At 58.5% G+C, this 13321-nt stretch overlaps 1 protein-coding gene across 1 annotated transcript; it reads left to right on the forward strand.

The window, feature by feature from the left end:
• The first annotated feature begins 799 nt into the window (after nt 1-799).
• CMPK2 (cytidine/uridine monophosphate kinase 2) lies at nt 800-12733 on the forward strand. The gene is made up of 5 exons (XM_045189563.2): nt 800-1846; nt 2976-3090; nt 4015-4216; nt 9490-9723; nt 11083-12733. Exons 1-5 carry the CDS (start codon nt 1175-1177, stop codon nt 11198-11200), a joined length of 1341 nt encoding a protein of 446 aa, XP_045045498.2. The 5' UTR covers nt 800-1174; the 3' UTR covers nt 11201-12733.
• The last annotated feature ends 588 nt before the right edge of the window (nt 12734-13321 follow it).

A 13321-nucleotide genomic window follows, 5' to 3' on the forward strand; every position in this document is an offset into this window, starting at 1 on the left:
GTTCATCTGACCATCTCCTTACAGGGAGGAGGCAGGTGAAAATGGAGAGGAAAACTGAAATTAAGGACAGGTGGGTGGGGGCGCGGACAGAGAGTCAGGGAAGGCCCCGGGGTGGGGGGGGGGATGCAGGACTGTCCCACAGTACAAAAAGGCGTTTGTTCCTTTTTTATTTTCACACGTGCCACACTCGCACAGACATCTCTGCACGCTGAACGTCCCAGAGTCAAACTCCTCATGGAGCATAAACAGGACCCTGAGCCCACGGGCTGAGAACCGCCGGCCCGCTGCATTATCCCTCATCGATTAACCCCCACATCAGCTGCGGGTCTCTAGGAGTTCCTGTTTGCCAGACATTTTTCCTTCGGAATGAAACACAATCCCACCCAAACCCACACTGACGGAGTCACGCAGTCTACTTGTTCCCAGTACATCTGGTGTTTTCCATCTTGACCTCGGTTCTAAATTTCCGAGATTTTTCTCATGGCATTCTTTTCTCGGTCAGTCGGACAATCACTTTTCAAGATCAGAGCAGGAGGACGAACGGTACCCTCTGTGGGAACCACTGCGGGAACAAGTGCGTCAGACCCGACCCCGCAGTCGCGCTGCGGGCGCTGCAGCCCTCGCGCCCCACATCTCCCGGGCCTGCGCTCCGGACTGGGTTTATGGAAGTCCCTTTAGAGGACAAATCTGGGGACATCTCTCAACGTTGGCCAATAAAGAGGATGATTCCAAGAAAAGGGGAAAACATGTAAAGGAAAGTGAAAGAACGTGTTCAGGCAAAAAGCACCTCCCAGTGGTCAGAGTGGGGAGCAGAGGTCGGGAAGAGGTTGCAGGGCCCGTCAGGCGAGTGAATTTGGGGTGCAGTTGAGGACAGAGTCACACCGGGGCGGGGCCGCCTGCCCTCCGGGACCGCGACTCCCCACAGTCCCATTCCGCGCCGCCTGCGGGGCTCGCCCCCGGAAGGCAGCCCTCGGGGTGGAGCCGGGGGACCGCGCGGGCCAGCGGGGACGAGCACCTGCGGGCGTTTCCTCCCAGCCTGGGTCCATCCGCGTGGACCTCGCCCGTGGCTCCCCGCCCCCGCTCCCGCGGCCAGTAAGTTTCGTTTCCTGGCGGTGCCTCCTGATCGCGCCCAGTTTCATTGGCGAGCCCTGGGGCTAGGGACCCGGAGACGCCCATGGTCTTGGCCCACAGCCTGCGCGCCCTGCTGCTTGGGATCCTATCCGGGCCGCGGCGCGGGGCCTGTGCTTACACCATGGCGCCGCCGCGCTTCTTCGCGCTCGAGCTCCCCGGCTGCACCTTGGCACACTTCGCGGTGGGCACCGACGCCTCCGGCGCGCCCACCGACCCCCGTGTGGCCGCGCTCATGGCCCCCCCGGGCCGCAGCTACTCGCTGTGCGTGCCGGTGGCACCGGGCGGGGACTGCGGGGCCCGGGTGCGCGCGGCCCGGCTGCACCAGCGCCTCCTGCGGCAGCTCGACCGCGGTCCCCTCAAGCGCTGCCAGCTGCACCGGCTGCTGTGCTACCAGCCGGGCGGCGGCGCGGGGACCCTGCAGCAGGGCGTCCTGCTCCACGACCCCAGCGACAGCCCCGACACCCGGCGGGCACTGCTTGCGTTGCTGGACTCGTATCTGGAGGCCCCGCGCCCACGCCTGGGCGAGTTCTTGGCCGACTCGCCCCACCAGCTGTGGCAGCGCCGGTGGGAGCTGCTGGACAGCCAGGGGTGGCGGCAGGTGGAGCCCGAGCCCGTGGGGCCCGCCCCGGAGCCAGAGCTGCATCCAGTGGTACTCGACCTGCCCAGCTCCGGGGTCTTCCCCCACCGGGAGGCCGCCCGCGCCATTCTGGAAGCGGTGAGTTTCCCTCCCTTTCCAGCGTCAGACCCTTCAGATCTGAGGGGGGGCAGCGTGGGGGGCGGGGGCTGCCTATCAAGACCTCTCCTGCCCGGGCAGTGGGTTTACCCCAGTGCACACACCGGGCCGTGAGGGCGGCCTGCGTGAAGACTGTCCAGACGCCTGGCCCCTTCGCGATTCCCACCAGCCAGGACCTCCCCTGCTGACTTAGGGGCTTCCGCCTGAGTCGCTGGGGTCTTTCCACGGTTCACGCAGGAGGCACCCGTCTTGCAGTGCTGTGACAATTTAGGGAACACAAGACACAGCAGGTGCTCGGTGAAGGGGAGCTGGGCGGGCAGGGGTGTCCACACACGCCTTCCGAGGCTGGACTCATTTTCCGAGCTTGTGGGGTAGCCCTGCGGACGGGCTAAGAGCGCAGGGGCAGCCACTGGGCTCGGGACCCGAGCAGTGGCCTTCATTGCTCACGTCACTTCTAGCCCGTTTCCCAAATGGCCCGTGTAGCGGTGTCCTTACTCCGTGGCGGGGGCAGTAGGACCAGCACTCACAGAGGTGTCAGGCAGACTGGCCACGGCAACACCCCTCCCGCGCACAGAGTACGGATTGCCTGGCTCAGTTCACATGAGTCAGTGTCTGGGCCTCGGCCTAGCGATGCTGGGGCCGGCCGTGGGGCGAGGCAAGGTAGGAACTCTGAACCCCGCCGGCCCGCCCCGCTCCCTCTGTGGGGCCTGCACAGCTGCTGCCCACTCTTCCCCGCCCCGATCCCATCGCCCCTGGACGGAGGCCGGGGTGCTGGCTGCTGTCTTGGGGGCCGCCCCGCACCTGCCTCCCACACCTGGCACACTGCTGGCGGCCTGCAGTTCCAGCCTTGCTGTGTGACTGTGTGTTGCTGCTGGGTTCCTGCTCTGGAGGACACGGGTTGGCAGGGTCACAGCCTGGGCAACCCTGACAGCCACCGCCTCTGTGAGCTGGGGCCACACAGTACAGCTAAGTCTGCCCCCGTCCCCAGGTTCAAACACTATGAATTTGGCCTGGTGCCCAACATAACTCAGGCCTCGGTGGCAGCGGTGGGCAAGCCTGCTCTCAGCAGTGGCTGCCGCTTCCCCGCTGACGCACTGATGCCGTCTTACAGTGCACGGCCTTCATCCCGGAGGCCCGGGCCATGCTGGAGCTGGTGGACCGGTGCCCGGCCCGGGTCCAGAAAGGCAAGTTCCCGGTCATTGTCATTGAAGGACTGGATGCCACAGGTAAGAGAAGGGTCCCTTCTAGTCATAGCAAGGAGATGAATCAATCAGTTGTAGGAATAGACAGGTCTTGGCAAATGAAACTTCCTACAGAGTTCAGATAAGCCTCCTGGGAGCCCCTCGTCTGTGCTGGCAAGGGCTGGACAGGCCCGGGACGCTGCGGTGCATACGCCCTTCCGTGTGCGGCCGCAGAGGGCTGGGGGCACTGGATACAGCTGGGGGGTGGAGGCCAGGGGGCCTCGGACAGGGTCGGCGAGAGCATGGGAGGGTTCATGGCTGGAGTGTGCATTCAGTCCAGAGAGGGGCTGGCCAGGTGAGGAGGGCAGGGTGGGTCCCCCGGACAGAGGATCAGCACATGCGCAGGTGCGAGACCTGAGCCAGCATGGCGTGTCTGGGAACCCCGGGCTGGTCAGCGGCTGCTTGTGGAGGCCGAGGTGGAAGAAGTAGGAAGTGGAGGGAGGAAGACTTAGGAGCTGCCCAATGGCTGTCAAAACACAGTGGAGGTGCCCGTACTCAGCCCCGCACATATGGCAGAAGTGTGGTCCCAGGGCAGCAGGAGAGACTGAGGACGAGGCTGGGCTTGGGGCACAAGTGGGTCCCCTGGTGTGGAGGCAGGAGGGGCTCCTTCCCAGGGCAGCCGAAGGGCTTTCTGAGGAGGGAGGCAGAGCTGAGGGCAGCTGCCACACCAGAGTCTCCCGTTTGTCAACAGGGGGGCCAGTCTGCTTTTCCCCCTAGTGTCCTAACACCCCAGAGAGGGGCCCTACGTTCCCCAGGGTCTGCAACTTTCCGTCACCAAATGGCGTAATCAGCCCCTTGGATTTACAGGTTGAAGGGATGCCATTGCTCCTTCTGAGCTGGTAGCAACCTGGGGGAGGGAGGCGGCGCGAGGGTTAAGGTGTGCTGTGATATCGTCCACATGGTCTGCAGGTAAAACCAGTGTGACCCAGGCTGCGTCAGAATCTCTCAAGGCCGTGCTCCTGCGGTCCCCACCCACTTGCATCAGCCAGTGGCGGAAAGCCTTTGATGACGAACCAACCATCGTGAGGAGGGCTTTTTACTCGTTGGGCAATTACATTGTGGCTTCTGAAATAGCCGAAGAATCCGCCAAAGCCCCCGTGATTGTAGACAGGTGGGTGCACGACGGATTTGGCATCTTGTTCCCACCACATAAACGTGTGTGTGTGTGCACTGCATGCATGTACACAAGTGTGTTTATGAGCAACCCTGCGTCGTGAGGGTAAGAGGAGTAATGTCTGTGATTTGTTAATGACACCACTGCCTGGCATTTTGCTAAGAACACAATGTGCATCGTACTGATAGCTGGAACAATGACTTGCCCAGGTGGGTACTAAACATCTTCCCCATGGGAAATGCAGGTCTGAGAAAACGATGTGACTTGCCAGGGCTCCTGAGCTACAGGTACCACACTGTGAACAGCAACCGGAGCCTCTGCCTCACAGAGCGATGCTCTCCGGGCTCGCTGGCGCTTCGGCTCAGTCGGCAAACATTTATTGGCCGCCTGCGGTGGCTGTTCTCCGTGAGGACTTCAGTGGGAAACGAGCCGGGCGGGGAGCAAACACTGTGGAAGGAGAGGGGCGGGCAATGAAGAGCGCGAATACGCAGGATCGTGTCAGAGAGTGGGAAGCAGTCTGAATGGAGAAGCTGCACCCGACAAGAGGGTGAAGACTGGCTTCCCCCACACGAGGTACGGTGTGGGGGGGCCTGTGTGAAGACCCCGTGCCGACCGCCCCAAAAGAGACAGACGTGGGGGGGCCTGTGTGAAGACCCCGTGCCGACCGCCCCAAAAGAGACAGACGTGAGCTCCGAAAGCATCGCGGGGAGAGGGAGCAGCAGAGCGAAGCAGAGACAGGGAGAAGTTGACTTCTTTGAGGACTAGAAACGGGCTGGTGGTCGAGCGGGGCTCTCTGGCGGAAGGAAAGAGAAAGGCAGGGGTCGGGGCCCCGGGGTCTGCCGCTGTGGCGAGGAGTGTGGAAATGATGCTGAGTGCAGTGGGGAGCCAGTGGAAGGTTCCAGATAAAGGAGCAACATCAACTGAATTACACCTCTGAGACTTCATGTATTAGCAGTAGCTTTACTACAAAGAAGAGGCCAAGGCAAGTCATCTAGGCTTCCTCTCCATGACTCGGTGATAGGACAGTGACAGCTATGACGAGATCCACCTCCCTCTCACCGGGCAGGCGCGAGCTCGTTCCACGTGCCTTGGCACACAGAGGGAGCGGCGCAGGGGGTGGTGGGAGCGGGCTCCGGCGCAGGGCTGGGAGAGGGACTTGAGAAGCCGTAGCCGAGTGAGGGAGGGTGGCCGCCTCCGGAGGACTCTCTCCCGAGAGTTGGTTTCAGCTCTGTTTATAATGTGCAAGACTCTGAGGAACCAAAAGCTCGGCGAAGAGGAAAGGGTACATAAACACCGGCCTCCATTGGCGAATGGAGCACTGAACAGCAGAATACACTTAACAGCTGAAATTGTAAAACCTCTGTTTCAAAAGCAAAAAAAACAAGGGGAAGAAGGCGATTCACCAGGACACATGCCCAAGGATACACAGTGCTGAGCGCAGAGGGACCGCAGGTGTTAACGCCAAGTTAGGAGCCTGCCGGCCTCGGGGCAGAGGGCAGCAAGGCTGCGGACGGGTGCAAAGGTTCCCATTGCGGGTGGGCTACTTCTGAGTGTTACTGGAACATCTATTCTGATGCCCTCTCTGCAATCTCCCTTATTTGGGGGGAAGACAAGCCATGGCGTTGAGGTGTGACCAGCATTCAGGAAAGAGCACTGGTCCCAAATGTAAATCGCAATGAATTTCAAGAAGTGGACATGTCCAGGTAGAGCCTGCACCCCGCCGTAGACTGGGGGGCCTTTCCAGGCTTCGAGCCCGCCACCTCCTCCTTCCGGCCTCTACCGCTCTCGCCCCAGCGGGGACCCCTGTGCTCACCCCCTTCGCCGCAGGTGAGTCCCACCTGCTCTTGAACGCAGGCAGAGAACTGGAAGTGCTCTCTGCAGCCGACTTCCTCCGTGCCGCACGTGAGATTCTTCCTTGGTGTTAGGAGCATCCTCTAACTCACTCCTGTGCACACGGGGGTGCGATTCTGTTGTGTCGAATCCTGGAGTAGAGCTGGGGGTCCGCGGGGCTCATGGGTGTGCCCCACATTAGTGGGTGTTAACGAGATGTTTTTCGGAAGCGGGGGAAACAGCCCAGTGCCCTCCCCACACCTGTTGGAGAGTTGCCTTAGCCGCACGTCCCAGCCAACACTGAGCCTTGCCGGCTTAGCCACCTGCTGCGGCTTTTCCTACTCGTGCCGCTGGGCAGCTCGGTCAGGTACAGGCTGGTTCGCCCCATCTGGGAACGGAACATCTACCCCTCTGTTGAACTAGCTTTGCACCCCTCTCTCTATCTCAAAAAACACTCCGTGGAGAATTCACCATGCGTGCTTGTAGAGGATCGGGTGGGGGCAGGGGCCACGGGGAGACCAGCAGAAACCAGGGCACAGGCCGGCGTTGCCGTGGTTTGTGCTGTTGCCCTGGGACGGGGAGAAACGCGTGCCTCTCTGGGGCTTCTTTGCCTGGGTAACGTTTTTGCCCTGTGGTCAAAGCGCCTGATGCCAGTGTACTTGCTGTCTTTTCCTTTTTTACAGCCTCCTGTGTTTCATAGAAGGCGTCAGCTCTTCCTCACTGAGCGGCGCACAGTTGGGCCAAGCGCAGCCTCGGAAACTCCGCGGGAGTTGTGTGCGAGCCAAGTCAGTCACTCTCACCTGGCTGTTTTTAAAACTGTGTTTGGGCAGGAACAGAAAATCACAACCCTAAAAGAAAATCAAATCAGCCCTCTAGTCTTAAAATGCCCAGCAGAGGCAGGTCGTTCCCAAGCAGCACAGAAGGGCTGAGCAGCGCCAGCTTCCCGCTTCCTGTGTTAGAGGGGGTTCTGCATCACCCCTCCCTGCTGACCACCACCCTGGGGGATGACCAGCCAAGGCGGAGTGCAGGGGCAAGCGTTCTGAAGGCAGCAAGCTGCCGTTCAAACATAAGGCAGGGCCACCTGAGCTGTGTACAGTGGGTTGGTGAATCGCATTTGATTTGAGCTAAGGTGGCTCCTGGATGGACAGGACTAGAAAACACCAAGTTGACAAAGAGTGAGAAATCCGTGGCCGGAGGGGGCGGTTACTTAGGATGAGCCACAGTGTTGTCAGTGAGAGAGAACTCTCCTGGAGAAAACAGGGCCGGTTCTTCCTGATTTTTCTTCTTTGTGCCCGTGAGTTGTCCCCAGTTTTGTACTTCGAAGCGATGCCGTGTCCCTGTGTCCAGTGAGAAGAAAAGAGCAGCTGTTGGCTGTGCGGGTGGGTTTTGTTCCTGTTGAAAGGTTTTAATGAAACCCATTTTAGACAGCACCATTGTCTAGCTGGAAATATCAGGGAGGGAGTCATTTTTAGTGGCAACAGTAGTTAAGGTTTGCAGCTTAATCATCCTTACTACTTTTAAAAGCCTGTTCTTGCTCATGGTTTTTCTACAGTAAAGAAGACTTTTAAATTAAGGTATTATCCTCTGTATTCACAGTTGAATATTTCAGTCTCTGAGAATGGGCCATGTGCAAAACACAGGGAAAATTGTTGTTCGGTTGCCGATGGGAGGAATCCTGGCCCCTGCATACCTTGAATGAGCTCGGGAGATAAGATGTACCTGATAGAGAAGGTGGACATACGAGTTTGTCAGTGGCGAGAGTCACGTAGGTGACCCAGAGGAAATGTTCCAAGTAGAATCCAGAGCCCGCAGCTGCAGTGGCCTGGGGACCTCAGAGCAGGGCACCCCTGTGGGGGTGGCCAGGGCTCTGGAGAGTGGGTAGTGTTGGACGTGATGGGCTCCCAGATCAGTTTTTGACATTTGTCCTACGCAGTCCTGTCTGTCACGTTACCATAAGTTGAAGTGACTTGGCTTTGTCCAGTGACAGTTAGATGCTGTCTTGTGCTGGCAGTGTGGAACAGTTTTCAAAGCATTAGTCCATTTTTGCAACACCTGTAGAAGAAGAAGCTGGCAGGACTTCCGTTTTCCAGGTGAGGAATCCGAGACCACCTTGGTTTAAGTGACTTAGTGACGTCCACCAAGCAAGTAGGTAGCAGAAGGCGACACACTACTCAGCTCGGATGACTCTGGGAATTTATTTGGTCGATACCAGCCCATCCTTTCCACTGTGCAAAGTAGTTCAGATCTACGATGGTGAAGAAGTTCGGAGTTTAAACCTTGAGGGTCATGAGTTGACAATGCAGACGGGTTTGGAGCCACGAGTGTTTTTCCACCTTGGGGTGTTTGCAGTGACTTCCTGAGTGTTAGCTGCAGGTGGTCACCCTTGACGCCGGGGTGGGAGTTTTGCATTGAGTCACTTAATCATAAAACTGTGCCAACGAGGAAAAGAAACCGCTTCATCCACTCTCCCCCGAAGAACACTCAGTGTACACGCCTGGCGTGCCGCACGCCGCTCGGGGTTTGGATGCGGGCGACTGAAGAGGCCTTTCCCGATGGAGGACACGAGAGCTCACGCTTGTAAACAGTGAGCTCTAATTTACAGTGAGCTCTTCTGTAGCGCTCGGTGTGAAGGGCGTGAGGAGGAGGGAACAGGGACTTGGTGTGGGGGCTTCACCTGAGCGTGACCCTGACAGACGGGGAGGGATTTTGCTGACTGAGACCCTCACTGCAGCCAGAGGAAGGACGGTGGAGACACCCCCCGCCACCATCACCCCGTGCAGGAGGTGCCTGGGGAGGCCATGGGGCATTTTGAAACAGGTGGCTGATTTGATATTCTTTTATGGGAGTGATTTTCTGTCCCTCCCCCAAAACACTTAAAAACAGCCCGACAAGAGTGACCAGCTTCGCTCAGGGATGACTTTCCTGGAGTTTCGTGGGTGGCATCTGGGTTTCCGCCTCCCCTGCCCGACGCAGTTAGCCGGCTGCAAGGCCGGGAAGGACACCGGCTGCCTCCAGTGGTCCCAGAACGGGGCTTCCGCTGGCGAGTTCAAGTGTAAAACCAGGCAGGAACCGAACGGCAGGCAGACCTTCGTTTGGCACCACGGGACACTCAAGGGCTAACATACGAGCCCCTCGTCCCCGCCATCCCGCCCTCACGGAGGAGCGCACAGTGGGGTCACACCCTCCATCCAGCTTCCACGGAGCCGCCAGCTCTGCACAGAGCCCACCGCCTTCTTAGTGTGGCTGTGGGTTTTACTCTGTACATTGTATAAGTACTTTAAAGACAAGAGTTAGTTTGTTTAATGGATACAATGCTGGGAAAACTTGGGCAGAGCCATCTCTGGTGTCAGCATCCTCAGGGGCTGATTTTCTCATCCTCTGGGGCTACCTTGATTTCTTCTGCAGACGGAGACCTACCTCACTACTCCTTCCCTTCTCAGGTACTGGCACAGCACGGCCGCCTACGCCATCGCCACCGAGGTGAGCGGGGCTGTCGGGCACCTGCCGCCGGCCCGCCACGCTGTGTACCGGTGGCCGAAGGACCTGCTGAGACCTGACCTGGTCCTGCTGCTCACCGTGAGCCCTGAGGAGAGGGTGCGCAGGATCCAGGGCCGGGGCCTGGAGAAGACCAGAGAGGAGCTCGAGCTAGAGGCCAACAGCATATTCCGTCAAAAGTAGGTGTCTCTGTGTGACGTGAGTGACAGGGGTCCCCGGCCACCGCGAGCGCCAGGAAGGCCACTGACTTTAGGAATCTGGCAAAATGGCCTTGTTTCCGTGTTTCAAACCCAAGTGCCAATTGTCTCCAAGTGAGTTCAGCTGCTTCCAGTGGGGTTGTCACATGGGGCTCCAACGCCATGGGATGTCCCGCTGGGGAGCAGAACTTCCTAGTCCCCCCGTGCCAGGAACAGCGTGGACCCGAGCAGGACAACACGCCTGTGTGGGTCCCGGCTTCCCCCTCGGAACACCGTGAGCGCAGAGCGCTGCCTGAGGAACGCAGGGACTCTGCCTACTCGGCGCCCCTGCGCCAGGCCTGCCGGCCGAGGACAGCGGCCACATCTTACCCATCTGATCTACCCATGTGAGGCCCAGAGAATTCAGTGGTTGGTCTAAATTTGCATAGGCCCTCATTAGCAAAACTGGCATTAAAATCAAGGTCTTTCTGATTGCGAGATGGTGCTTTTGTGCTCATGGGAAAGCAAGAACGCCACCAACACCCTCCCCCGCCCCCCACCACGTAGGAGCCAGTTCTGTGGGGCAGGCTGGAGAGGCCACAGCAGAACAGCTTACGTAAACGCACATGGCAGCACAGTCACCCTGACCCACAGCCCTCGCAGCATAAACCGGGAGCAGCCCTGCCACGCGCAGAGGAACCACGTCCCGAGCTTGACTCGTATTAAGTCAGTGGACCCTCGCGAGAGACTTGCAGGGGATGCGGTGTTACCTCAGTCCTCGTTTCACTGAGGAGGGGCCCCTGTAGCCACAGGGCCGTCCTGCTTCAGCAGTGCCGTTGGCTGTCGCTGCGCATGTGTGCAGGCAGGGGCCAGCACGGGGAGGAGACGGGGAACCCTGGCGACGGGTTGGGCGGCTCCGCAGGGAAATGTGTGTGTGCAGGGGCTCAGGCTTGTGTCCCGCCTGGCTGGTCGGAAATGCTTCAGGGTGCAGACTGGGGAGACGCTCGTCACGGGGCAAATCACTTCATCTCTTTGGGCCTCCACGGCGCTCTCTGCAGAACGGGGGTGCCAGTGCTCCCTCCCTGCGGTCCCTCTCGGCACGAGACGGGAAGAATCACGCAGGATGCTGCTGCTTGGCACACAGTGGGCGCTCACCGTGCCAGCTGTACACATCGCCACTGATGTATCACGCACTGAACGCAATGTGTCGGGCGCTCCTGGGGCAAGGCTGGCAGCCAGGGGAGCGTGTGGTCAACCAGATGGGGCTGTGAGTCAGGTGCTTGGATCGCGGTGGGAAATGCCAGCTGTGTGGGGAGCCGCGTCGAACGGTGTGCCAACTCTGTCCCTTCTTCCTGTCCCCAGGGTAGAGGTGTGCTACCAGCGGATGGAGAACCCCGGCTGCCAGGTGGTGGATGCCAGCCCACCCCGAGAAGAGGTCCTCCAGGCGGTGCTGAGCCTGATCCGAAAGAGCTGTGGTTAGTGGGGGCCACCCGGGGCCCGCGGACACGCAGGACTGGGCGTGATGCTGTTCCTCACCCACGACTGGCTGTGCACGTTTCCCGGTGGCTGCTGCGTAAGCGTGTCGTGTGGCAGAAGACTGGGGACTGGACATTTCGATTTCACTTCAATTATTGTACTTGCTTCTGACCAAAGGACCCATGCGGGCGGAGGCTGGTCATGTTCCAGGGACAGGTGGGGGGGTGGCTTTCTGCCTAGCGTAACCCGCATTTTCTTGGGGTGTATTTTTAGCTACATCCTCACCAAAGGCCTCCCAGGGTTTGTCACCCGGAAAGCATGTGGTGGGCAGAAGCCATCAGTGAGGTGCTCCCACTCAACAGAAGCCCTGCCCCAGCCTCTGCCCCCCCGCAACCCCTCCCTGGCTCCCCGAGGAGACCTTGACATGGCAGGCTGAGGTCTCCCCAGCCTCCCTGCACTCCGTCCTTCTGGCTTAGCCCCAAATCCTGGAGCCAAGCCCTCCCGCAGAACCGGCTGTGTGTCCCGGCTCCCACGGAGTCAGTGTGTGGGTAGGGGACACTTTCCCAGAAGGCACCTGCACTCTGGCTGCCTCTCGCAACCCTGAGGAGGTTCTCTCCTTAGCCCCTCAGAGTCAGCCAGGGAGACAACCAGCCCAAGATACTCTAAGGCCAGATATACCAGCCTTCCTTGAATTATATTCCGCTCATTTTGATTCCTGTCCTTTCCTCTGCAGGCAGGGCCTTGGATACAACGCCTGTTTCGCCCTGAATTGGACGCATTAAACTTCGCCAATGCAACAGTGTATTTAGACTGAGGTTTCCCAGTAGTGTAGGGAGGGGCGCTTCGCTAACTGCAGTGCAAGCCCGCCGAGAAGCTGAGGCGATGCGCGTTCTGTATTTTCACTCCACAGAGTTCATTCGTTCTGCTGAGTGGAACCTAGAGCGAACCCAGACTCATAGTACATTACCTTGCACTTGAGTGTCTGACGACTGTAGGTGAAACCAGGTCAGAGATTCGTGTAGCTGGGGAGCAATAGCTCAGAGAAGAGGGAACCTAACAGCTTCGTGGCCTTGGGCCACTCACTTACCACCAGCAGTCCGGGCAACTTGATCTACGACATGGAAATAACTCTTTATTTGTCTTAAGGAGGCAGCAGAGCCTGGCGGTTACCTCCAGTTTCTTCCAGTTCTCAGACGGGTGAACCTGTAAATATTATTTAAGGCCTTATTGGGTTTATAATATGGGATCTTAAATGAAATAAAGTTTAGTATTAACTCTAGCACCCTAGTGTTCAAAAGGACAGTAGGTAATTTATACACAATCTATCTCTGCATATAAGTACGTAATGGAATTCAGTTGAAAACGTCTTTAAAGCTGATACATAGTATCAGGGTTCTTTGGGTTGAGACACCTAATGATGTCATTGGTGTCGACTCCGTGAGGCAGCCTGGAAAGCTGGCTGCCTGGCAGGACATGCGTCGAACGCCTCCCGGGAGTGCCTTGCAGACCAATAAACTCGCTGTGTTTTCTGATCTGTGCCGTTGTCGCAAGTGTGTGTTGGTTTTCGCCGGTGTGGCTCTCGGTTGGATGGGGGGGCGGGTGTTGGGGCAGGGAGAGGAGAGGCCTGTGCTCCCGGGGCCAAGTGCAGTTTGTGGCAAAGTGACTTCAGAGGCGGGGAGGCCGTTTCTGTCGTGTCTAAACACCATTCGAGAAAGTGCAGGCCCTTCTGCATCGCACATACGACTGGGATGGTCTTCTAACCTGGGAAGACCTAATTTTTGGGCCCTTGGGCTCTTTGTGCGCTGGTAGGTGTATGATTCGTGAGTCTGAGATAAGACGGTGCCCCTCGCCCAGAAACCGATGACAGGGGCTGTTTGCTTGGCTGTTTTGTGACAAGGTGAGCTCCATTTCTGTGCCTGTGACAGACTTCTTGCTGTCCCAAATATTTATTCTCCCTTTCTGCCACAGTAATAGATTTTTTAGCTGCACACGCAGCTGCTGAGAATTAGGAGAACATTTCCAAGGCCCCCAACATCTGGAGTGGCCACTGACCACTTCCAGGTTCTTCCCTAACCTGGGAGCAGAGGGGACAATGGGAGGTTGGGCGGGCGACCCGCTGCCCTCC

The sequence above is a fragment of the Desmodus rotundus genome, chromosome 5, assembly GCF_022682495.2.
Source record: "Desmodus rotundus isolate HL8 chromosome 5, HLdesRot8A.1, whole genome shotgun sequence".
In the NCBI taxonomy this organism is placed as follows: Eukaryota; Metazoa; Chordata; class Mammalia; order Chiroptera; family Phyllostomidae; genus Desmodus; species Desmodus rotundus.